At 42.7% G+C, this 27,327-nt stretch overlaps 1 protein-coding gene across 1 annotated transcript in view; it reads left to right on the plus strand.

Annotated features, from left to right (window-relative positions):
- The window catches only part of lsamp (limbic system associated membrane protein), a gene marked incomplete at both ends in the record, with an annotated part of 108,000 nt that overhangs the window by 74,327 nt on the left and 6,346 nt on the right, over positions 1–27,327 (plus strand). Inside the window, one exon of the mRNA XM_080844326.1 lies at positions 11,912–12,037. Coding sequence (XP_080700452.1) covers positions 11,912–12,037 — 126 coding nt within the window. The remainder of the gene's footprint in view (positions 1–11,911; positions 12,038–27,327) is intronic.

Below are 27,327 nucleotides of genomic sequence, written 5' to 3' on the forward strand. Positions count from 1 at the left end.
TTATCCGAAACTTTGTCACGATGAGTAGGAAAATAGAATATGCGATCATTATTTGTCAACATTAAAAGCTTTATTAGATCACAGTGAGAGTGCGCTGGGACTATGACGGATCAATGCTAGATCATACCGGATTGAAACACTCTTGCAGCCTCCGGCGGTACGCGAACACCCAGATCCACACATGAAAGGGAACAATTGAGCCACAGCCTTTTCAATAAGTTGACAGATGACAAATTGCTAGATAAATCTTGTCTCTCGAGTCTGGCAGTTGTAAACACCAGTGGGTGATTTTCGTTTCTGGAATGACTTCTGAGCAAACTCTCAAGCTGGGACCAATCTGTAGTTGCAGGGTGGTGTTCGGTGGTGGAAGGGTGGGGGGGGGGGGGGGTCTGAGTAGTGGGTGGTGTGGTGTTGTTTTGGTCTCATCTGTCTCCATTCTGAAGTCTTCATACTTCCGCGGGGCGAACGATTAGTGTAGATGAGGTCTGAATCTGTGGTTATCAGCTCGAGCAATGATCTTTTAATTGCCCAGAGGTCATGTCTTGAATCGATAGTTGTGCGGTACAAAGTAGATCCATATTAGCAATTTGTGCTGCGTGACCAAAATCTATAGAGCCTTGTTAAAAAGAATTTGTTCATTTAAATCACCCGCGTTGATGCTGTGCTCTCCGTCTGCTGAATTAAAGACTAATGTGACTTTGATTGCTGCACGTTAATTCAACGTTTGATTTTCTTCAGGATTTTGCTCTGGAAGACGAAGGAAGAGGAAAAACATCCTGACCTTTATTAGAGGTGTTTAGAGATTGATATCCCTCTTTTATTAAGGTTCTGATACCTCAAATATGGCTAATGTCGTCATTTTGAGGAGAATTTTTTAATTATTATTTGATGTTGAATTTGAATTGGGAAGAAAATGGCCTGGTCTAGTTGGTGTGATTATAGGCCTCTATGATTACTTGATGTAATGATTTTCACATAACGGGATTAAAAATTATTTTTGTCCTCAGCAGAGTGTTTTGTAGATATTTCAGGACACACTTCAGCGGTCGTGGTCGTAAAGAGGACCAATTACCATAACATGTCTACTAACTACAGCCTCTCACATATTTACATGCCCATGAAAACAATTCATAACACATAAGACACAGAATCAGTGGTATGGATAAACTAATTTCGTATATCTATCTATTCAATTCCATGTTAAATTACACAGAAAGGATGTTGGATGAGCTATACAATACTCATCTACTCCTCAAATCTGCTTGTATATCTTGAAGGCACTTGTTTTATAGTTTAAACAACCATTCACAAACATAGAAGTTCAACTACAAAATGACCTGCTGTAACTTTATATTACATTGTTTTTGATTTTCACCATATCTGTCAACCATGATAAATTCTGTTGGATAAAACCAGAAGAGAATGTCCTCCTCTTATTACAGATGTAAGGACACAAGGATGGTCTTTGAAAGCAGCTTAGAGCAAGAACTAATCTTATTGTGAATCTTTTTGTCATTTCATAACGTGCTATTGCACACACGCAGAAACAAAAATATTTGGGTTTCTTGGCAGTTGCAATTGGTGGCATCACTGTTTCGTCAGGGGTAATTGGTGGTTATTCGTTCACACTTTCACATTAGAACTACAGTTACGCTCAGAATGCACATTTACAACAAGGCTTTGTTCTGTTATTTTTCTTCTTCGGCAGCTGGCTGCTACAAAGACTTGTTGAAATGCAAATGCTAGTACCACCTTTAATAGCGTATTTTTCCCATTTTATGTTTGCAGGCAGAAGTGATCTTTGTGATGTCAGTTTGAGAGACAGTAAGGAGCTTTGCCTCAAGTAGCAGGTAGCTCACAGAGCCATTAGAGACTCTTTCTTTTTCATGCGATTTCATTTCTTTCCTTCCTGATGATCAAAAAGATAAGAGGCTTTATATTGCGCCCCACACCATGCGTCATCAAGTATTTATGCTGGCAGTATTTATGCCTGCAGCACAGTTGTGTGGTATTTACGTAAAGGGGAGATCGGGAGGCCTGTCGTGGGAACATCTGACGGTTCCCTGTCAGATTAAAGATCAGTGGAGTGGGAGTTGGGTGTGTGTCTGTTTCAGTGCATGTGTGTGTGCAGGCATGTGTGTGTTGGTGTGTGTGCATTCGTGTGTGTGGTGTGTGTGCCAGTTTGTGTGTGTGTGTGTGCATGTGTAAGGTCAAAAAAGCGGTGCACAGCACTCTAAAATCTGTGAGAGACGAAGTGGTGACCTTTTCCAATTATCCGGGGACAGTCAGAACCTTTCTGAGATTCTTTGGTAGCCTTTCTCTTTCCTCCCTCTCCTCTCCTCTTTTCTCCACTCCATTCTTGAAGAAAGCCTGGATCTTCGTTTTCTTTAAATCGATAGTCCCTATCCTCAGGCCTCCATACTGTATGTGTGCGGTGGTAGTGAAATCTCCTGGGGTAGCGCTCATCCCTGTTCGTCGTCACCTGTTCAGGGGAAGAACCCATGGGGGTTTTGCTGGGTAGCGTCTGTGGGCTCATGTTATTGTGCATTTATTATCATCACAGGAGAGAGAGAGAGAGAGCGTGCGCGCGAGAGAGAGAGAGAAAAAGCCTCACATAGGAGCAATATTGTCTGTTTCCTTTGAACATCATAATGAAAAAGAATCCTTAATGTTTTTAATGCTAGAAACAATTTATTATTCCGTTTTCTCCTAGCTTTCTGTGGATGGCAAAAAAAAAGATAGGACTCCTGGTTTATACACAAAAAAGAAGAAGGGAAAAAAACAGGAAAGAACAAAATCATTCTCTTTAATCTTTTTTATGCGTGTGCAAATGGCACCTCATGCATTTAAATGGGAGAATCCACTGGCATGTGACTCCAGAGGTATCAGGGAGGCTCCAGGTGAGGGGTCTCTTCCTCTCAGGGGTCTGTGTGTGTGTGTGTGTGTGTGTGTGTGTGTGTGTGTGTGTGTGTGTGTGTGTGTGTGTGTGTGTGTGTGTGTGTGTGTGTGTGTGCGTGTGCGTGTGTGTGTGTGCGTGTGTTTGTGTGTGTGTGTGCTAATCACTCCCAAACAATGCCTGCCAAACACACAGATCAACTCTCACGGATGGGGATCAAGGCACTCATAAGTGTTTCATTTACTGTTTGGTTTTGAAGTGTCAGTGTCAAAAGCTGAGCTACTTAGTAACCATGTGAAGAATAAGGAATGTAGAAGAATCGATTTCCTTCGGACGACTCTGTTTGATCCTGTAATTAACGGAATATATTATGTACAACTCATATGAGAGGTTCGACTTGAAGAGGATCCTGGTCTTACCATCTTAAATATCCAGCAGATATTTCTTTATCAGACCAGTCTGTAAACAATGTGAAGTGATTTGGGTGATGGTTTAAAAGAAAGAACCTTAAATTTGACACCAGCTATCGTCTCTATGCTTTAAAGGAGTGTCCATTGATGCCACAAGTGGAACCATTTTATTAAAGGTTCCATGGTTAATCACAGAAACACCTGAACAGAAAGTTTCTCTGAGCATCTTTCTCGAGGGTAAAAGTGTGGTGGCTGGCTTCCTGTCTGGGTCAGGGGAGTGTTTGATTTATCGTCTGCCCACTCTCTGCCTTCCTCTAGAGCTCAGTTTTTCACCAGGAGTAAGAATACCACAACCCAATCCAGGTGATATTGATACCGTACTGGTTCACCCAAATTAAAAGCCCCTCCTCCCTTGCCTCAAATATATGTCTGTGAAAGAATAACAAAGTGGATGTAGTGATGGACCCATTCCAGTGTCTTAGCAAGAAACATTATGAAGTGTAGAGGTAGTGAACTGTGCAGTATTATTCCACTGAGTCACATAGCAAACTATTGGATCAATCGGTCATAATGGGTTCATAATGGAGTTTCGCGCTTTTACAACTGCTGCAACATTGTGGCAGGGCCACAGAATGGCATCACTTTTAGTGATTTTTTCTCTCAAGGGTTTCGAGTAGTAGACAGTTGTTGCAACACGGTATTGGTATGGTATTCTGCCTGTAGTTAATAGATCTGCAAATGGCACCACCTCTAATGACAGAAATTCTGCCTGAACGCTATGAGCGTTATGTTTTGTGACCATTACCGGTCCATTTCTGAACCTGCTGAAATTTGCATAATGTTTCGATCATATCTGAATTGGACCTTGTAACATTCATCATTTTGCTGGTAATGGTATGTTTGGCAATTCTGTCACAAAGTGTAATATGTCAATTAACACAATAAATACACGCTATTTGTTAGAGAAATTATATGGAATTGTATTGGCTTCATTTGTGGCTATCTGCAAGATTTGCTAATGCTTTCCACTTGTTTTGGTCTAGCATGAAAGCTTTCTTTGATGTAATTGTGGAGCTGAGGACAGGTGTTGGAAGAATGAATTGGATGTGGGTTTAGAATGGTTTGCTGCAGAGTGTATAATAGGCTGCGCATATTTCCCGAATGTGCGCTTGTTTTATGATATCTGAATTGCCAACCTCATTTCATGCGAAAATTGCTGCCACCAGTGTAATGAGCCACTGTTCCTGACAGTCCCACAAACTGAGGATGCTGTGCGAAACGACTTGGGTTTGTTTCCCTTGCCTTACAAAGTAATTTTCCTTTACTGTATCTTATGTGTATTGTGATGTTTTGTGTGTGTATTGTGTTGTCTCACTTGTTGACTTGACTTGTTTACCTAAGCAATCTGATCCTCTGTTGGTTTGTGACAAGTCTGATTGGCCACATGTCATTTACTAAGACCAGCTTTTATTCTAAAGGCAAGTGCAGTCTAATACTTATGTATCATCAATATCTCCATCATTACTGTATTATTAGCATTAGATATGAATCCGGAGGTATTAATTTGCTCACATCACATCTTCAACTGTAGTTGTATGCATCTAATTGCTCTCTGTATTTAACCATTATACATATTCACATGGGGGGGCACTGTACCCTTAGTTATACTGCCAACAGCGTATGTACAATAATGGTGCAGCAGCATATCTAGTATACCCTAGTATGTATCTGAACCAAGGTACTAAGGTGTGGTATCTTCGAAATCTGGATGCAGGTTACTTGTTTTCCTTTTGTCTCCAATCTCATGTCTGGGTTTGAATTGCACTTAATTCAATAGTTTAATTACACCCTGTATTCATATTTCCCATGGTTTTCTAGCTCATAAAGCTTGTGTGTACATTTTTCTAATTGATTAATTAAAGCAAATTACGTCTCATTAATGTTTTTTTTTTCAATCCAGCCATTTGCCTTGAAGGAAAAGTGCTTTTAGCAGGGATGCGGCATAATCCACCACTCATTACCATGACAATGAAGCCTCTAGTCTTTGGGAGACTTGGTTAAAGGTGGCAGTTTGGGATGCTGAGTGCTCGGGGTGTGTGAAAGAAATAACAGCATTTATCTCCTGACCAGATGTGGTTAGGCACCTGTGAAATGCCTGTTTTTTGGGACACTGGAGCCGCAGCAGCAATTGAAGTATAATTAGACACACAGCCAAAGAGCACAGTTTGAGCAGATTTTTTGTAAGCGAGAGAAAGGGACAACCTGAGCCTCTGCACCACGCTCTTGTTTTTTTTTTTTTTTTTAAAGCCTGTTTACCGCTCTGTTCCCTCATTATCTTGTTTTGTGTTATTAGCCACTTCATCATTTAATCTTTTGAATGCAAATTGAATCTCTTTCTTCCACTGGCTTTTCCCTGGCTTACTCACTCCAGCTTTATGGCTGCGCTCCAAAGAGAAGGTAAACAACAACGAAAAAGGGATGGAGGGGTGGAACGAAAACTCAACAAACTCAACGTTTATTAAGGCTTACTGTAGATAAGAGTTATAGCTCACAGAAATTTCGGAGAGCCACATTTTTCAGCAAGTGGGTGTCGAGTAATTCTCTGCAAATTCAGGCAATCCATTTCCCTCTGACACGAGTGCTTGTTCCCATTCCTCACAAACATCAAGTACTTATTGGAACACCAATCATTTACGACTCTAAGCCGTTTTGGAAAAATAACACAGAAAAAAGAAAGACACACACCAGTCCCTTGTACACCCACAGCTCCTGAAATCCATAGGAAAAGTCCTCAATCAAGGATGTGTCCTCATAAGGACCCCAAAGAGTGCCAGGGAACCTCCCTACAGACGTGCATTTGCCAACACAGCCTCCAATGGGAGTTTTGTCTGTTTTATCACCCTTATACTTCTTTGAAATTTCCCACAGAAGTATTCAGCACATTACTGCTGGTTGACTGACAGACTGTACCAAGGTACATAGAGCGCTAACAAGTGAAATCTGAGGCAACCAGCACTCCTCGCCTCTCCGCACCAGGGCACCAGGGTGGGTTACCCATCCAGCACAAGGCTGCATCAGGCTCTGTGCAGAAAACCTGGAAGTCTCTGATTGCCACACTTAAGTAGTTCCTTTGTGTCGTTTTTCCTTTTTTTTGTCTTCCTGCTCTGGTTTCAGCAACTAATTCACATTGGGAAGCTTAACCTGTGACTTTCAGCAATCCTTCTAGCTGCAGTGATTGCACTAGCCGGCTCATGCTGCTAATTGTAGCTATACGTGCTGCTAATTATAGCTCTGAATGCTGCTAATTGTAGCTATACATGCTGCTAATTGTAGCTATTCGTGCAGCTAATTGTAGCTATACGTGCTGCTTATTGTAGCTACACATTCGCCTCCAAACTTACAAAGCAATAGCATCGAGATCAAAGTGCTAGGAGAAATATCTGAAGCTTCTTACAGATGTACAGTTTATTATGCAGATATTTGTGAACAGAAAGGTATATACCAGTAATGGCCCCTGATTACACTAAGGAAGCCTTGAATACATATATTACATTGTAATGTGAGACACTCTGTGTTGTTTGAAGATGTGGAAGATAGCCGATATGGAATTTTGAATTTCAAAATACTGTATAGTATATGCTTGAAAGGAGATGTGGGGAAATGTTGATTTAGGGGTGATATTGAAATATACATAGCTGAGGGGGTAAATGTTTTTTTCTCTTTTAGTTGGAGGGTTATTGGTATACATGCTTGGAGACAGATACCACTTACTGGAAGTGTCCCATATACACCATAAACTGACATCAAATCAGATGTCAATCTCATCAATCAACAATAAAACATGTTACTTGCACCTAAGAAGGGTGACACTATTCTAACTCCAGGAAGATTGTTCTGTTTGGCATACAGCCTTGATTGAGCTGGCTGCTGTTTTGCAACTATTTACTACTCACTAACCGAGAGTGAGGTCATACAGGGACATATCAGACTGAGGCTGTAACGTATCTACCGAGCGATAGCGTGGACAACAGGGCTCTGCTTAAGTGGCTTTAATTTACAGTTAAACATAAGGTTTTCAAACTATAGTAGTCAAGTCTTCATCATCACTTTCAATAACACATTTTCACTGCTTCTGAATTGTACTGACCGGTACTAAGTCCTATAAAGTATTACCCGATATCAAAATGTTCGTGAATTCTTGAGTCTTTATTTTTCAACTGTCATCAACTGTCATGGTACGACGACATTCAACTGGTTTCCTGTTCTCAGATAATTTCATAATAGGAGTCCTGATTCTATCACTACATGCTCATGGCTGTTGATTTCGCAAATTTTTAAGGATGTAATGTTTAGTACTTGGTACATGGTATCGCTAATTCTTAAGATGTCACCCAAGTGCAATAACAATAGTTATTAGACCACAGATCGGCAAGAACGTCAATACGCGGCTGGCATGACTACCCATTAGCCAATCAGAATGCTCGTACTGTCGTTGCCATATAATAATACTGGTTATCAACCTCATCCGTGCCCTCAGCATCTTCAGAGAACACACTAACCTAACCTATGGCCTAAAGTAACGGCTAGATGAAATACATTATGCTGCAGACATTGTTATATTAAAACAAGTGCAGAGATGATACTGTAATTAAAACATGTGCAAAACAGCTTTTTAAATTCTGGATTCATACAACACAGATGTAAACCACAATCAAGTTTAATTGTGTTGTTCCTTATGTCTCCTTTCAAATAAATTACATTTCTTTACTTTAGATGTCTGCTATATATTCTGATAGACCGTGATTTCTGATATGACAGTACAGCAATATCAGTCCTTTAAAGGTTATGAATGATGCCATTTGGTCACCTCGCTTCACCTTCAGTGAGCCATGCGTTCCCCAATGTTCCCTCTCCTTTTCTCATCAAACAAAGGAATCGGTTTTAGCTGTCTGAAGCCACAGTGGAATGGCACATGTTCGCACACATTAAATGAGCTTAGTGCCTGCGAGCTCCCGCCTGCATACTCTGTGAAGCAGCATTCTTCCTTTTAAAGGACATGACTTCTTCTCACCACACCACTCCCAGCATTTCCACGGTTACAGGTCACCTCACGAGGTCAAGGTGTGTCAAGGTTTCCCTGTTTGTGTTGGCCAGTCGGAGGGCTTGTCTAAGGCAATGCTATTCAATTTGGGCAGCTGTCACAGCGAGGCGACGTGGAGATTACTTTGTCGCCCTGTTTTAGAGCTCGTCGGTAATGACCTTCATCTGTGACATGAGTGTAGATTGACAGCTAGGTTTATGGCTCGACACTCAAGGCTCAAGAAGCTTTCTCGTGATTACACTTTTATGAATAACATAATCGCCCGCCCGGTTTTCCTGTCATTTAGAGATGCGATGTTGCTAGGGGCCGTTGTCAGATCTGTGTGAGATTGGTACAAAGGGAACGAGTGCTTCTGCTAGTACACCCTCTATCTCTTGTTCTTTCCCTTTTGGTATAGTTTGAGTGTTCCTGCATCCCAGGGCAGAACATGGGTCTAGAATACTGTTTCTAGGGAACAGCAGTAAAGCAAAGAGCGTCCTTGAAGTCTCTAAGTACATGTGCTGACATTGTAAATGGTACAATCAAAAGTCAAAATGGGCCAGAGAACGTAAAGTTCGGTCGTCAGTTTGTGTTTGTTTGAGTTCAGCTCACTTGAGCACTGACAACAGAAATGCAATAGTCTTAAAGTCTTACCATGGCTTCCATACAGGTGCATTGCCCGCATAAATCCTAATGGTTCCCCACCGAGCCCATGCTCCAGTTGTGTGTGTGTGTGTGTGTGTGTGTGTGTGTGTGTGTGTGTTTGTGATTGATTACTTAGATTGAAAAAAAAATCCTGGTTCAAATATATTTTTGCAAGGTATGTTCCCAGGTTGTACGCTGTCGTTCCCTTTCTCTCTCTTATCAAATATATGCATGAACATGCCATGTGTAACCCTTGCATAGTCTGTGCATATTTGTGCTCTGGACGCTTGGACAAAGAAAGAGATAGCACACCAAAGTGACCGAGAAAGAGAGAGAGAGAGAAAGAGAGAAAAAGGTTAAGAGGTTGAGCCCTGAGAGTCTAATTCTATTTCATCTCCCCCTGCCTGTCTCTTGGTAACCATATTCAGGCAAAATATGAGTCATGGCTAGATTTAAACGTTACGCCATGACAGTAAACACATTTATCAGAGCACACAGGACACGGAGAGGTGAGCACCAGCCTGCTTTATGGGCCTCTGAGATGGACTTTGATCATCGCTGCCTCACAGGGACTCCTTGAAACCCTGAGAGGCTAGGGAGAGTGATACTGTCAATTTATACACATTTCTTCATTGACATTGATGAAAAGCCCATTTGTTTGAGGAAATCAGCTTTGAAGGGAAAAAAAATACCCACGCACAATTGTAATTGCAGCATTTTTTTTTTTCTTCAACATGAAAGGTTGTTCTTTTTTTCTGAACAATTTGTCTCTGAAGTTGACACTTTTATATGTGCAAGATGCCTTTTCATCTGCAGACTACCTTTTTTTTGTAAATGCCTTTTGCCTTGTTTTTTTGCTTGAGTGTGGTGCCCGGACAGGATACATGGCGGCTGTGTGGATTACTTTCAAAGAGTTGCAGCATCGAGTGCAGCAACGCTCCTCAGCAGCAAAGTGTTCATGAGTCACAGTGTAAGGGCTTGATCAAAACAACGGATGACCGGGAATAATCCGCGTTCCTATTTTCCACTCATGGACCAAAAAAAAAATTATGGACAACAAGGCGAAGAACACTTTCACCAGCGCCTATTCAAAAGCTGCCCCTGAAGCCCTGGCCCATAAGTTAAATAACAATTCCAGCCCTGGGCTGTAGAGACAAAGGCGTAATTTGTTAAGCCTCCTGGTCTTTTGACTTATGAAACCGCACCAGCAGTTCTTCTCCAGGCTGCAGGTCGTTATTCTGTTTTTTCTCCCCGAGCATTCAGTGATATCCTGTAGATGTCAAGGTTTTTACGCAAGAGCTTTCAGACAGCCAATGGGGGAGCTGGATTCTCGTTCCCTCTGCCTCATAAGGAAGAAAGATTTGATTCGCTGTCTCCTCAATCTCCTTTGTCATCAAGGAACACATCTCACTCTGGTCAAGACATGCTGTGCTTTCATGTGTTTTTCCAACGTGTTTAATCGATTCAGCAAACCAACAAGCAGAATAGAGAGTGGGGCTGGATGAGACACAACATGATTACACACAATGCACCGATGATGCCTATTGCAACATCTTTTATATTTAATGTGTTTGCTGTATGGATCATATGGTCTTTGTCTAACATTTTATATTGCTCTTGTGTGACAAACCAAATAATATGTTTTTATGTAGGACATAAACAATGTCACAAATGCAATGCTGTTACTGGGTAACACAGACACATATTGTTCAGGTTTGCACACTGGGTTGTTATCTCACATGTTAATCATCGTCATTTGTTTTGCACTGTCATACATTTTACAATAATGGATTTTGAAACCAAACAGAAATCACAATGACAGAATGACAGCATTGTAATAAGAATGCTGAATAACATTCTTATAAAGCTTTTGTTGTTATTTTGTAGAATAGTTTACATGCAACACAGGCTCTCATGGGATCTATTAATACATAACTAATTAAACTTAGGCAGTGTGTAGACAGTCATTTTCTAACATCTCTGGACGGCTTGAAAATGCTATTTTGATTTGAGATACAGAAACACCACACGTTTGTGAGTGTGAATGCATCTTGTTGGCCTTCTGTATGGCAATGATTTTTAATCAGTTTAATTTCTAGCTGGTGTCAACGGTCTGCCCAGCCATGCTAATTAATGTGTCGGACACCATCCACACAAAGTAAACAAGTTGTCATGCCACCTCTTCCTCTCCTTGAGCAGCACCCCCGCTCATCCTCTCCCTGCTCAGACAGTCCTCCTCCTCCTTCGATGCATTAACCGTCCTCTGATTGATTACGTGCAAAATGCTGACCACCGTAGAATAAGGTATGCATCACCTCAGGCGTAATTTGCAGGAACCACACTCTGCAAGTCGTAAATTCCCCTCTTTGTTTGTTTGCTCGTAAGGTAAATCAGAAAGTCGGGAGTGCCGCTTCATTAAACATTACATTTAGGTGACAAATGCTCAGGTCCCCGTGAACATTCGTCATGCCTTTTCTCCTACACTCGCCAACTTCTGTACGTTTGCATGTTGGCAGCTGAGTGAGTTGGAGTTTGCTCAACTGCTGAATATCTTAATTTAAAAGTTCCGTGGAACACCTTATTGATTGTCCTGTCTTGGGCTTTCAACTGGATTTGATGCCGAAGCTGTATGCTAGTAATGAATCTGAAGAGACGTGTTTACTCTATTTGGAATCTGGTAGCAGAAGTGTCACAACAAGTCTTCCACAGTGTGCCTTGCATCAAGAAGCTGTGGTATCAGTCGGTTGTTTTTTGCAAAGTGCACTCACTCTTTATGAATAGATTCATTTCTACTTTTTGATGTAATATATGAATGTTTCAATGATTCGCTTGCAGTTTGCATTTGTGGTTAAATTTGTGTATTGTATTTGTCTCTTTCAGTTCCTGCAAACATCTACAAAGTGTCGGAGGACATCACTATAAACGAGGGGAACAATGTGACACTGACCTGTCTCGCCACTGGTCGACCTGAGCCGATGATTACCTGGCGGCTCCTAAACCCATCAGGTAAGACATCAGTAGGGAGGAAGAGAGAAAAAATTCTTTCTTTCTACATGAAACATTCCATTGTACTTTTTAATTAGGGTTCTCCAAGGTGACCTTTTTTTGTCGTAGTTATCAAACGATCATCAAAGGAAATGTTGCCTCTGATGCATAGTAATTGATTTCTGCCGCAACTGAATAACATCTGGAACCTAGCCGCAGCGCCCCGGCAGTCCAAACTAACTCCCAAGTGGCTCCGGAAATGTTTTGAGTGCGCCGCAACCCCCAACCCCACCCCCCCGCCAAGTGATATTGATGGATCGTGTTTTGTTTTCGCACTTGCAGCCAGCTGAGTTGGTGCTCTGCAATGAATGTGTTTATTTGCTGAGTAATAGGAGGATGCCTGGGCCTGTCCCCGTTGATTAGCCGTGTAGTCTGTCACACAGTAGGCCGAGGCTGCGTATGTATTCATGGGCTCCGCAGAAAGCCTTATTTGTCACTGCAAGGATAAGCACTTCATGAGGGGCTTCTTCGGTGAAGGAAAGGGGGCTTGTAGCGTTCTGCAGCTGTATGACTGTTGTGGAGAACGGAGTTCTTCATTAGTTTATATTATCTATCAGTTTAGTAGGCCAAAACTGCAGTACTTCATTAAGGGGAACCTGATGTAAGCCACAGTGAATAATATATTATACATACATCAAATAGAGCGACCAATTTGCCAGGCAGTTATTTCGACATTGCGCTAATAATAATGTATGCTAATGAATCTGTCCTGTCAAAACATTGCAGTCGTTTGTGATGAGCCAGGACCTGTGGAGGTAAAGCTCCTTAATAAGCACGGCTAATGACTTCTACGCAGTCAATTATCAATTGAGTGAGAGTAGAGTTATTCTTTCTGAATCTGACCTACATGCTTAATTCACGACATGGAAAATACTGAAGTGAACTCAGTGTTTAACCTTAAACCTCTTATTGTTGAAGTCTGTTGGCAGTGCCGTGGCATACCCACCATTGCTAACAGAGTCGTTGTGCAGTCATTTCCAAACGCACTTTCAACCCGCGAAAGCAGGAAGTTCGTGGAAGCGAAAGTGGATGAAGGCAGCGAGGTGGCAGCAAGTGCAAGGAATGGAAAGCTAGAACAACACCGTTATCAATGAAGACAGTCGATCTGTGCCGTCTAGTGCCGTCACGCTGAATTGGATCCTGTGACATAGCACAACCCCTGCTGCCCTTGTCAGCTATTTAATTCACCGGATTTGATTTGGGTAAAGATTTTAATGACTATCCCTCCATCACTCTTGTTAGCAGCAGGAGGGAAATGTATAGACTGCAACTTCTCCCCCGGGCGGGTAAGAGAGCCCGGATGATCAGAGAGCAGAACGCTGCCCAGAGGACCAGGCTCACTGACTTCTAGCCAAGACTGTAAAGAAAAAGCTGTGAATGACATGGTTCATTAAAGGCTGATGTTATAAACAGAAAGACCCCTGGCTTTCTTTTCTACACTAGAGGACATCACTCAGCTTCCTAATTCAGTTCAAAGAACACTATCCCTACACATTTTGATCAAAGCGAACACGCTTCCTGTCTGTCGTCATTTCAGCATTTCAGAGAGGCAAGCCTTAGTGAGCCGACTGTGACTGGCCATCATAGGCAGAGCTTGAAGCACCTTTCAATTGAGATGGTGGTCAGGTAATGGTCATGCAGCACAGACAACACCTTTGGGCAGCCTGTGGGAGGAAGTTTGGCAGCCATTGAAATTCAAAACGTGTCTTGAATGTCCCAGAATCCCCTGTGTCTTAACCAGTTCAACCCTTTAAATATAGTCTTTAAGTGGTAGCTGACAGGTATAAAAGCTTGTCCTTAATACATACTGCACTTAGATAAACACAAATATGCATCAAGCAGGTAGATTCTTATACAGATGTTAGTGAACACTAGAGCTGTGTCCAAGAGCAGGTACAAATTGTTCCCCAGTGGCTAAATCAATGCATCCTCTCTCTCTGTCTCTCTCTCTCTCTCTCTCTCTCTCTCTCTCTCTCTCTCTCTCTCTCTCTCTCTCTCTCTCTCTCTCTCACTCATGAAAATCAGAAAATATGATCATACATGGATCCATACATTTTGTATGAATGGCTGACGTTACCAGGTCTATAACACTAAATTTACACACTCAATCCATGCACTGCATACTATTTCAACCCATCTGTCACCACAACCTGGCAACCCACAACCAGCTGTTCCCTGTGCAGGCAGACGGGCCAGTTGAATGCTAAATGAATTAGCAGCTAACTTAACCGCTATCAAAATGTCAGGGCAGGATGCCCCAACCCCTCTCCTGCTGAAAAAAACTGCGCTGTACATTGCACATAGAAAACATCTTAGGCTTAACAAACTGGTACGGTAAGAGACTGTAGATGGGAACATAGTCTGTTCCAGGGGTGGACTGCCAACAAAAAGCAGCCCGGGAATATACATTAATGTGGGGTATTATGCAACATAAATCTCTTTTTATTTCTTGTAATGCAACAATACATAATTGTTGAAGAATAACTAACAGGTATAAAAACTAGCCCTTTATACATTCTGTATACATACATATGCATCGAGCAGGTAAACTCTTACACAGCGTAAAGTAGAGCTATGTCCAAAATCAATGAACTGCTCTTTCTCTCTCACACACACACATCTCTCTCTCTCTCTCTCTCTCTCGCACTAACACACACACACACTCACTCCAAAAGACTATAGGCCCCTTGTTTCCGTGTTATTTTGTCACCTCATGTTCATTCTCCCTCTTCCATTTTCCTGTACATTTTATAACGCCCTCTCTTTCTCTCCTTCACACATTCAGAGAGAGAGAGACATGGAGGAGAGAGAGCACAAGAGAGACGGCTCATCTAGAAAGCATCAAAGGCTCTTTATTGGTGTTCTTTCTATGTTTCTACCTGTCTTCTGACCTGTCTTTCTACCTGACTTTCTACCTGTTTTTCTACCTGTCCAATCTGTATCTCTCATTCAGAACAGACAACCACTCACCAGAACACTTGCTAGCATTTCAACAACTATACACAGCAGCATGCCATGCTCAACACAAGTATCCTACTCCTGAAAGGTTGTTTATCTAAGGTAGGAAAGAGTCGTGGAATAAGTAGCTCTAGCAGTTGTCTCTAGCCTGAAAAACCTGACTCTGTGGGAAATATCTGGGATGAAATGGAAAAATGAAGGTGTTGAGTGTGACGCCCGGCGTTCTGTCTGTTATCTCTCTGGCGGCTCTCAGTGAAGCCTGGTGGGAAGGGAACAGGTGATGGGGGTTTCAGGTGAGCTTTGGCGTTGGCACTGGCGCCCCCTCCCAACACACCCACACAGATGGCGGAGCAGTGCAGCCGTGTCCGTCAGTGCGGCTTAACGTTTGTCTCGCAGTCACGCAGCGCTGGCAGCTATGGGCTGTCTCTCACAAGCTGTGCTTGCTGAAGGGTTTATTTGGACAACAACCCCCACCCCACACACACACCCCACCCCCAAATCACACACACCCATGTGTGCACACACACAAACACACCCCACCAGTTTCTCTTGTTCTTTGCCCTCGTGCTGTGCTGGTCGGCCTGTCTTGCCCTACACTCCACGTGCCAGTGAACCAAAACTGTCCGAAAGAGCCCCGTTTGCTGCTCAGAAGAGCGTTCACATGAGACACTGTTGCCTGATTGGTGTGATATCCCTCAACCCAACACACGCTCTCATACACACGGAGACACACGGAGACACACACACACACACACACACACACGCACACACACACACACACACACACACACACACACACACTCACAAACAGCATCAAGAGTTGACTGACAAACTGACAGTCACCAAACATATTGTGTCCACGAAAGCAGTAGATGGTAAAATGATACAACCCACAGTGTTCAGATGTCCTGCTAAGATGAAATGGATTCTCAATGCAAGCTTGAGTTCGCTTCATTAAGAGTGCAGTGTGGCTTCCACGTCCTTCCATCATTAATGATTGAACTTCCGTATGTCTTTTTTTTTTACAAACTGCCTTGATGTACCCATCTCCATACGAACCGACTCAATTAGTGGTGCAAAGCTCATCAGTATGGAAATTATCATTCTTTAGGAGTTTATTTTTAACACCAGGAAGAGTTAGATCCCTGAGAATTATCATGTGACTAATCGGACTTGTTGAAGCTCATTTCCTAGCACTAAATTCGTTCAGATTATGGCCGCTATCTATTGCCACTTTGGGCACTCAGACAAAATCAACACAGAGGTCTATTTCAAAGTCACCGTCAACCATGTGTGTTTGTGTATGGATGTATGGATGTAGATGTGTGTGTGTGTGTGTGTATGTGTGTAGAGGGACACAGTCCAGCATGATGTGTGTCTCTGTGTGTATGTGTGTGTGTGTGTGTGTGTGTGTGTGTGTGTATCTGTGTGTGTATGTGTGTGGAGGGAAGGTTGAAACAGCGGCTGATAAAATGCCAGCAGATGACGATCAGTAGGCCTGCTCTCGTTATTAATTAGAATTTGAGAAAAAGCTACCTTTGATCAGCCCTGCTTTTAAAATAGACTTGTGTGAATCAGAGTGAAGTCAGACCCTGCTTTCATGACCGTTCTCTCTCTCTTGGGTTCACATTTCTGAGTTTCTCACCAGAGCCCTTTTTTTTTCTCTTTCATTCTCTTTCTTCTTAAAATAACCCCCCTGGAAACGTATTGAAAGTGTTGTGTTCAGTAAACACCCAGACTGTGGTGCCTGGAATCGATTGCCAGGGCTAGCATCGCCTACGGTCAGGGAGTGGCAGTGTGTTTGTGTGTGTGTGTGTGTGTGTGTGTGTGTGTGTGTGTGTGTGTGTGTGTGTGTGTGTGTGTGTGTGTGTAAGGGTGCAGATCAGTAATCAATGAAGCGGAGGACGGAGAGTTAGCAAATGCCAGAGTGCACTGGAAAGGTTACAACCGGGGGTGGAGGACACCCATCGACACTCACGACACAACGAAGCTTCGAAGCAACAAATCGGCAGAGGTTTGGTCAAGCCGGGCGTGTCTGGGCGTCACGCCACAGACCACAAACCTTCAAAATAGAACCCAAACGAGGGTGAGAGCTGCCCCCACCCCTGTGCCCCCTCCTCAGGCGACCTGTCTCTGACGTTGGCTGGCTGGACGCAGAGGTTAGTGTCCAGCTGTGTGGCGTAGCTCAGAGTCTAAACACGGATAAAAGGGCCTGTGGCTGTGCAGCGTCTGTGATTAACGGTCATTAACGACTGTGAGTATGTTTGACAAGTGCATGCCTCAACCTCCTTTATTTTTTATTTTTTACTTTTACATTTTTATTATTATTTTATCAAATATTATAGTTTGGATGTTCAAAGTCAGAATTAGTTTAACAAGTCACGTGTTGGAAAAAAACAAGCAAAAAATATTTCTTGATCTAGTTTTTGTTTACTTGCTCCATGTCTGCTGTGGGTCTCTTCTGCAGATCCATAGGACAGACTCGTGATTAATGAGAAGTTCTTAGCGAGAAATGCACATAATAGCTTTTCCCCTTCAGTCTCACAGATAATGCATGAGAAGATTACACCTTTTATGTTGTCACATTTAAAAAGGATGTCTCTGAAGCTAATCTGTGTGCTGAGTCTCCGTTGAAAAAAAAAAACCTTGGCAAAAGCACCCCTTCTTCTTTGAGATTACAGCAGACGAACACGTCTGGAGCTTGAGTCTCGTCTGTGGAGAAAAAAGTATTTTTATTCTACTCCAATTAACCGGCACCACCTCCTGGTGCCCTGTTGGCATCACAGGCATTGCCTTGTTGTCTGTTTTGTTGTGAGGAAGGCGCTAAGCGGTTCAGCCAGAGGGTATAGCACTGTTGCATTGGGCCTGCGCTGGGACCCTGACCTACAATGACCGATTCCTCTCACCCAGCCTGGCAGCGTTATACGGCCCATTTCTACTTGCAAGACCTTGTGAAGCTCAGGGAACAGAAAACCTACCCAGGTTTCAATCCCCCCTTACACAGACAGACAGACAGACTGACAGACAGACAGACAAGCATTCAGAGCTAGCGGAAGGTCATGGGTAGGGGCATGACATAAAGACATATTTTCACACAGCCAGTAGTCTCTGATTGAACTATACCAACACAGAGTATATAACAGAGCGCTGGCAGTGTGGTCCTGTGGTCACCCTAGGTCTGCCCATGGTGGCAGGACTAGCAATAATAAGGAGAGAGAAATACATTTTGTCTTTCGGTCTGTTTATGTATATGTCATAACTATTGTAAACACGGCTGGGCAATATAGCCAAACAATTGAATCTCAATACATTCTTAGTGTAATGGACAATGCAGAATTGCTAATGGAACATCTGAGCAAAAGAGACTTTTGCATAGCCACCCAGCATGCATTGGGTGTTGTGTTGTTTTGTTCTGTAGCAGTCAGGTTATGTATCTCTTGTGTATCTGTTTTGTGTCTAGTCGAAGTGTGTGTGTGATTATTTATTTGTTTGTCTGTGTAAGGCTATTTAATGCTGGTGTTAGTCTCTTAGGTTAGTTTTATGCCCACCATTATTGTGTCAGTCAGGCACTAGGTAAGCACTCATTTTGATTTTGTGGTTAAGGCACTTTCCTCCTCGTTTGAAAACAGAAATTTGAATTAATAGAATGAAATTGATATATCGCCTAGTCCTTTAGTACATGAGTTCATTTATGCAATTTCTCACACGTGCAAGTGGGATAAGGCCTTGTGACCTTGAAACACTAGCAAAAAAATTACAAATTCTACAACATCTGATAAAATAAAACTTGTCTTTCCTTGCTCTCATCTTTCTCTCCCTCTCTCTCTCTCTCTCCCTCTCTTTCTCTCTCTCGCTCTCTTTGTCTCTCTCTTTCTCTGTCTCTCTCTCTCTCTCTCTCTCTCGCTCTCGCTCTCTCTCTCCCTCTCTCATTGAGCTTGGCAGTTTCAGCTATGGTGATGTATTCTTCATGCATTCATGTAGAGACATTTTCATGGGAGATGTGCCAGAGACCTGTCTGACCCTAAATCTCTCAGGTAAACAGAGAAAAACAGGAAAAAAACACATACTCACGTCTCAGCCTAAACTGTCTGGCATCTCTATAAAGCAATGGTAAAATGGTCAAACAGAGATTCATTCAAATTCAGAAGCAGTTGCATCTCAAACTGGTCAATCTTGTGAATGCTGGCACCTTGTACTTGGCACTGGCTGGTACCACACTGAGTAAAATGAAAACATTTAAATAAGGACAAGAAAATTATAAATTCTATACTTTCAACTTTCCTTTCAGTAAATACAAGTTTTCACCTGTATTTTGTCAACCACCTGCGTCACATAATTATTCCAACGGTTAAAGCCGGAGGTGGAATTAGCGAGTGGAGCACAGATGGAGCATAAACATGACTGAGCTTTCACTGTCTGAACTGAACCTGTCTGTACATTCTCGCATTAGAATGATAACAGGATACTCAGGTGGCAAATGGCATAATTAATAAAGGTACGTATGTGTCAGTCAGTGAGATTGAGTATGACATCAGGAGCACCAAGGTCGCTCTCACTTTCAGAACATCCAAAATACTCACTTGACCGTGAATCGCAGAGAAAATGCCGTTTGTTGAATGGCTTCATCTAAATGCAACTCTAATCCTAATTAAAAGTTTTCGCTTCCCAACAAAAGTTAAGTATGTCCTGAGTGACCTCAATTATGGCCAGATGTTACAGAAGGCATTATGCCACCAAATGTTAATGTAATTTGGTGATACAATAATTTATGTACCTTTCTGTAAATAAAGAGAGCAACCTCAAATACCCTTGGTATTACAATCAATGTTTTTGAAGAATACCTGATGGTCTTCCATTTTTTATAATTCAATGAGAAAGTAAAGAGGGATTGGGGAGGGGGGGACGACAAAGCGAATGGTTAAGATCTTTCCATGATAAGATGCAGCTTTGTCTCAGTGGGCTGCAGAGAACTGTCTTTGATGTGCATGTAAGGGCCTTTTCATGTGCTTTACAAATAGTTTTCCCAAGTTTTTTGGTACGACTGGATGTCACATAGTTGAGTCTCTCATTTTGTAGTCTGCTCTCACCTTCGATGTTACAAGAGCCAAGACTCCACTCTGTTAAGAAAAGATGAAGCTGCAGCTGATTTGAAAACTCTCTCTTTTTAATCCCAAACGAAAACAAAACGCACAAAAAGACCCCATAACTCATCGCATGAAAACAGAAGCTTATAGCATCTCACACACAAAAATAAGTTTTAAACTCAGACTGATCGGCTTCTCCTGTTTGTTCCTGTTCTGCTGTTATTTGTGTCCGTGTTTATGCTAGCCTGGGTACCGTAGGCCAGAGAGGCATTGAGTGGTTTACTGCTTAAAACCCTTCACCTCTGGCCCATATTTGTGAGTGAAGACTGTTTCTTAGAATGCACACAGTTTCTAAGACTGAAAGAGGCAGACCTTGGATAGTTCTAGAAAACCAAACTGATGAACAGTAGTCTATGTGGCTGTCTTTCAATGGGTCCCAGTGAACAAGCTGAAGTGGATGAATCTCTGTTGAGTCATGTGTTACTGGAAAAGCACTCTCTCACTCCCCTTTATTCTCTCCTTATTAGTATCTGAATGTATTGATCAACAAAAGCAAAGAAATTTGATGTTTCTGGACTATCCTTAGCTATGGCCAGATGTTTAGAGATATGCTAATACAATGTAAAGGCAAGGTCTTTTTTATGTACATCTTTATGCATATACTGTGTGTGTGTGTGTGTGTGTGTGTGTGTGTGTGTGTGTGTGTGTGTGTGTGTGTGTGTGTGTGTGTGTGTGTGTGTGTGTCTGTGTGTGTGTGTGTGTCTGTGTGTCTGTGTGTGTGTGTGTGTCTGTGTGTCTGTGTGTGTGTGTGTGTGTGTGTGTCTGTGTGTGTGTGTGTGTGTGTGTGTGTGTATGTATAAAAATGTAGTGATCAAAAGAGAATTGGTACTGTCATAACATAATGTCCCTGAAGAACACTGAAGCAGAGGTTTTCATAGAACCAGACACTCCATTTTGATTCACATTTGAGGTTCAAAGGTACAAGATACTTGGCAGGGAAGATTAACATTATCATTTCTTTGGGAAGATGTCATTTCGAAGATTCCTATCAAGCAAATGCTAAAAGTTGAGGGGTGGCCTTTTCCTCAAATGCCTTTTCCTACTTCGTCTGTCTACCACTTACTAAAGGAAATAAACGGCATTCTTCTGTTTCTGTTTCCCTCTCTCCCTCCCTCTCCCCCTCTCTCTCTCTCCCTCTCTCTCGCTCTCTCTCCCCCATCTCTGTCTCTCTCTCTTTTATGCTACTCTCCTTCAAGTTCTCTGAACTCGTTTGCTTTGCATAAATTAGTGTTCACAAAATAAGCGCTCCATACCATGCATTGGTAAATGATGCCCATGAATAATGGATGCCAATGCAAATGCACCTGCAGATGCCAACTGCCATCTCGCCGCCGCCACGTTCCCCAGCGCCGTTCCCCGTAAGTTCCCCCTTTTGTTTGGCTGCGTTCTGAACGAGCTTTCAAAAGTCCCTCTCCAAAGTCTGCTCAGCCAAATGGTGCCAGTGGAGGAGGAGAAGAAAAGAAAAGAGAAAAAGATACTTTCAATTAACGAAGGCGGTGAGCAAACGAGGGAGCAACTCTTCAGAGATCCGCGTTGTCAGAATCGCTCCACCGCACAGAGGTGTGTGTGTGTGGTGACGTACGACAGGGTTCCCTCCCACCTTTAGCGATTTTGCAGTCCTGGCAATTACACCAGAGCCAGGTTTAAACACCTGATGGGTGAGCGGGCGTGCCCTAGCTCGGCCCACCTCTGCGGTGGGATCAAGGAGATGCCAGGACCCATTCTGTTTATGCTCCGCGGTTGGGAGGGGAGCAGGCAGCAGCAGCTACTCCCCACTGTATTGCACCTGTGTGTGCAGTGCTTTGTGTGTGTGTGTGTGTGTGTGTGCATGTGCATGTGTGTGTGTGGTGTGTGTTTATGTGTGCTCTGTGAGGGGTGTGCGCGCACATACTCACATGTGTATAAGATTGCGTTGGATGGGTATTTGTGTGTCATGCCTCGCATTTGTAAGTCAATGTGGTCCAGGTAGCTCAAGGGATTTAAACCAATGATTCAACAGTAGAAACACATTACACCAGCTTGACTCTTTTTCTGTTCTCATTAGAATCAACTAAGGAAGTAGAATCCTCGTTATATTCTACTGCAGCTGCACATCTTTCCTGAGCATACAGGCTTCGACCCCGTATCCAGAACTTTTCTGTGCTTCACATTACCAAAGCCACACCAAGGGTACAGATGCCAATTAAAGCTGTTCTTTCAATAGTAGAAATGTGTATATATATTTATAGTTTATTTATTCTAGATGCTTCCGATTTGTTCCAATTTCTAATTAGTTTTCTCCAAGTCTGTTGACTCTCTCAACATACCGAGCAGGGGTGGCCTGTGGGGGTCAGGATGTAGCTTATTGAACAGATACTTGAATAGCACATCCATTTTATCTTCAGTACTTGCACGGGGGAAGGGAAAATTACTCACTTAAGTTGCACAATGCAAGTGCCTGGACAGCATCGTCCTTCAGAGTATGTTTTCCATAAACACATGAACTGCTTGCAGTGTGCCAGTGGACGCATCCGCTGATGTTCCTCTGATGTTGTTTCATTTGTGCGTCCAGATATTTCACTGAAGCCCCCCACGCACCGGCCTTGGTGGAGGAGAGCTCTAGATGACCTGTGCTCCACTGATTTGTGCTGTTGCTTTTGCCAGTGTTTGTACTGAGGGCCTGGCCAAGCTCAGCTGCTCCAGAGCCCCATCGGAACCTTGACCTCTTCCCTGGATTGGTACATTTAGTTGTCTGTATGTGTTTGAGAGAGAGAGAGAGAGATGTTTTTTGTGTGTCTTTGTGTGAATGTGTGTGTTTATTTGTGTGGGTCCTTGTGATTGTGTGTGTGTGTGTGTGTGTGTGTGTGTGTGTTTATTTATTATTAATAATATTTGTGTGTGTGTGTATGTGTGTTTGTGTGTTAATTATTCATATTATTTGTGTGTGTCCTTGGGAATGTGTGTGTGTCTATGTGTGTGTGTGTGTGTCTGTGTGTGTGTGTGTGTGTGTGTGTGTGTGTGTGTGTGTGTGTGTGTGTCTGTGCGTGTGTCTGTGTGTCTGTGTGTCTGTGTGTCTGTGTGTGTGCGTGTGTCTGTGTGTGTGTGTTTGTCTGTGTGTGTGTGTGAGTCCATGTGTTTACCTGATGCAGCCCACGGAAACCTTGTTCTGGAACACTTGCCTGAAAAGCAGTAGGGTATATGTGATGGACCCCGAGGTTACAAGAAAAGTGGGAGAATCTATGTGTAGTCATGTATTACTGAGGTAGCACATTCCAATTGTTGCTTTCACTTTTTTCTTTCTTTTTGTGTATGTCTAACACACACACACACACACATGCGCACACACACACACACACATGCGCACACACACACGCACACACACCCACACACACACAAATACACACCCTTTTGGTATTCCTATCATCTGTCTTTCTCCTCTTCGCCTCTCTCTATCTCTTTCTTTGTTTTTCTCTATCCTTCCTCTCTCCATAGCAGGTACACAACCTCTCTAACCAGCTATGTTTTATTCATCTGAAGCCTTTGTCTCTTCTCCGTGTGTGACAATAGCCTATGATTACCAGGAGTGGAAGAAATACATTTATGACCCTCCCTGTCTTTGTCACGGCGCCTTCCTCATTTACTCGCCGTGCCCTGTTCTGATATGTGATGTTGGCCATTTGTGAAGCGGTTCCACTGAATCTTTTGGGGAGACATTGGCTGTCCGCAGAGAAGGAGTGACTGGTAGCATACTATTGAACCAGCGCTCCTGTCAGAATATACCGCTGTCACTGCCTGGCCTTTAACAACAGGTATACATTAAATTTAAATTACTGTCATGAACCACTTCCAAACAGTAACTAACAATATGCAGTTGAGTTGGAATAAAGGGATGTTCAGGACATTTCTGAGAGTATTGTTCTGCAGTGGGTGTATATTAGGGATGCACAGGCACAGTGAGCCCCCAGGTCAGTATGTATCATAGTTTTGGGCCCCGATAACGTTACGGTTTCAGTATTTTTATAATTAAGGAATAAAAATACACGCTTTAAAAAACACGCTCTGTTACATTAGATTAGATTAGATTAGATTCAACTTTTTTTGTCATTGCACAAAGTACAACTACTGAGACAACGAAATGCAGTTAAGCATCTAACCAGAAGTGCAAAATAGCAATAAAAGTGCAGAGTATGTGCAAATGTAAAGTGGAATAAGTGAATAAATATGAAATGTACAGTAAGAATAGAATATGACACAGAATTGTAATATAAACAGAATTGAGACTAGCAGCAATTGAGGTAGGAGTGAGGTATGATAAGTATATAAAGTGCAGGTGTAAGTATACTGGTGGTAACAAGTGAAATCAAGTGAATGAGGTAGAAAAGTACAATTAATACAGGTAATGCAGTTAAGTGGATACAGTATTAAAAAGACATTATGGTGCAAATGTTCAGTGGCTGGAGGAGGGTGTGTGGCAGTCAAGCCAGGGTGAGGGGGGGATGGTAAAGTGAAGTATAGTGCAAATGTTCAGTGGCTTGATGTGGGTGGGTGGCAGTCAAGCCAGGGTGGAGGGGTGGTGAAGTGAAGTATAGTGCAAATGTTCAGTGGCAGGAGGAGGTTGTCTGGCAGTCAAGCCAGGGTGGGGTGAAATGAGGTTAGTGCAAATGTTCAGTTGCTGGAAGGGGGGGGGGGGACAGTCACAGGGGGAGGTGTGTGAAGGGGTGGGGGGGCTAACCCCGAGGAGCAGAGTTCAGCAGGGTGACAGCCGCAGGGATGAAGCTATTCTTGAACCTGCTGGTACGGGAACGGAGGACCCTGTAGCGCCTCGCAGAGGGGAGGAGGGCAAACAGTCTGTGGCTGTGGTGTGAGCTGTCCTTGACGATGCTGCGTGCCCTCCACAGACATCTCTTGCTCTGGACAGTCTCGATGGTGGGGAGAGTGGAACCGGTGATGCATTGGGCAGTTTTCACCACCCTCTGCAGTCTTTTACGGTCGGCAAGCAGCTGCTATACCAAACTGAGATGCAGTTTGTGAGAATGCTCTCAATGGTACAGCGGTAGAAATTCTCCAGAATCTGAGGAGAGATGGACCTTCTTCAGTCTCCTCAGGAAAAAGAGACGCTGGTGTGCCTTCTTTACTATGGATGAGGTGTTAAGGGTCCAAGAGAGGTCCTCAGAGTTGTGGACACCCAGGAACTTGAAGCTGGCAACATCCCATCCCGTTGATATGGAGTGATATGGTGTGCCAACTCTCTTCCTGAAGTCCACAATGAGTTCTTTGGTCTTCGTGGTGTTGAGAGCCAAGTTTTTGTCGGTGCACCACACAGCCAGGTGCTGGACCTCTTCTCTATATCTGCCAAGATCCATTTTCCCTTTTTGTTGAGTGGTAGCCTACGTTTTTGCAATGTCGGCGATGCGGAGAACAAAGCACTCATAATTATATGACAGTGTTATATTGACAGTAACCCATCTTCCTTACGGAGATATTGGCGAAAGTTGTTTAAGATCTTGATTTTATGTCCCTTCTACAATCACGATGTTATTAACCATACGTCATCAACAAATGCAACTTACATCATTGCAAACGTATAGGTTTGCAAACGTGTCTAGTTTTTGTGCAGTAGTGAAAAAAGTCTACCTCAGTCTACTTCACAGCATATCATTTTTGTAGAAAAGGTGGATGCATGATAAGAAGAGAGAAATACACACAATATATTTCAGTGCTTCAATTTATTGAATTTCTTATTAATACATTTACATTTAGTCATTTCGCAGACAGTTTTATTCCAAACAATTTACAAGGAGATGTAAAACTACAATTACTACGGAGGCGAAGGGGGTCGAACCAGCGATCTGTTGCATGCAATCCATGAGCTTTAACATAGCATTCACATATTCGACGTCAGAAAAGATACCACGTCTTACACAGCCTATAGACAGTTTCTTATAGTGCTGTCGCAGCCACGGCAGTGTAGAATTTTGACCTGATTATGGTCTTGAATTCTTCATAACGTGTTCATGGTCATATCCTGCCTTAGCAGAGAAAAAAATTAGTCTTTTTCTTTGAGTTTAGACTATCGTAAAGTTAAAAAAAATCATGGTTTTGGTGATCGACCTTTCCTGACTTTTGAAGCAGGACGTGCACGCGCAATTTAGCTGACGAGTTTAGCCTGGGACAATTTAACTGGACTACTTTTTATCTTAGCGCACGTCGCCAGTCCGGCTTGGCCTGTTCTCATTTAGCCAGCTATGTTATCTCATGTCGCGAGCTAAATTAATTATCTTAGCTTCAGTTGTACGCCAAACAGGGCCCTGGTGGAAAACTTTAGCCTGAGCAGCTCCACAAAAGCAATGTAACTAGTTTTGTAGTTGTAATCATTTTTGCGTTGTTAGATGAGGCATTTGTCTTCTAGTTTCTTTGTTTATTTATTTGTCACAAATTGTTGTTGGAGGGCAACAGCAAGAGATCGTGTTTTAGCTTACAAGTGGACTTCACCCGGGACATGGTCTTGAGATGGCGATGCAGATGAGACCATGTTAGAAGTGCAATGCTTGCAGGCTGTACTTTGATAGTTCTTCTTTGTGCATTTGGTCTTCTTACCCCCATCGCCTCTTCAAATGTTCTTTCTTTTTCTAGCTATCCTTCACCATTGTGAAGTTGAAGGAATCTGGAGTTTAAAGAATTTAGGTTTTAGTGTCCCCTCTCTTCTCCAGCTCCTAATTGCATACAGAGCGCTGATAGGCTCTAGGGAAATTCTGATGGGCTCCAGAAATGAAGGTATAAAGTACAAAATAAAATTGGTCAGTCTCCTTGCAGAATTTTATAACTTATAATGCCTTTGCTTTAAGGAAAATCATGATAACCTTGACACCAGCGAACAGTAAGTAATGCAGAGAAATGTATTCTTGATCATTCAAATGTCATATTGTTAAGATAATAGAAATACTTAACAGGCATCTTTCTGGCATGATTGTGAAGTTTTCCTTTGAAATGCATCTTGCCCACATTCTAGACAGTGGAGTTGTTGTCCATCTTCAGTAGAGATCTATTGTAAGAAAATCTAAGCGCTTTCCCCTTCACCACTCCTTTTCTACCTCAGAAAATATCAGAACAATAGCATTTTCATAGGGCATGTGGGGAAATGGGCACCTTTAGCCATGCAAAAGGCACATA

This window comes from Sprattus sprattus (assembly GCF_963457725.1).
Source record: "Sprattus sprattus genome assembly, chromosome: 9".
Taxonomy (NCBI): domain Eukaryota; kingdom Metazoa; phylum Chordata; class Actinopteri; order Clupeiformes; family Clupeidae; genus Sprattus; species Sprattus sprattus.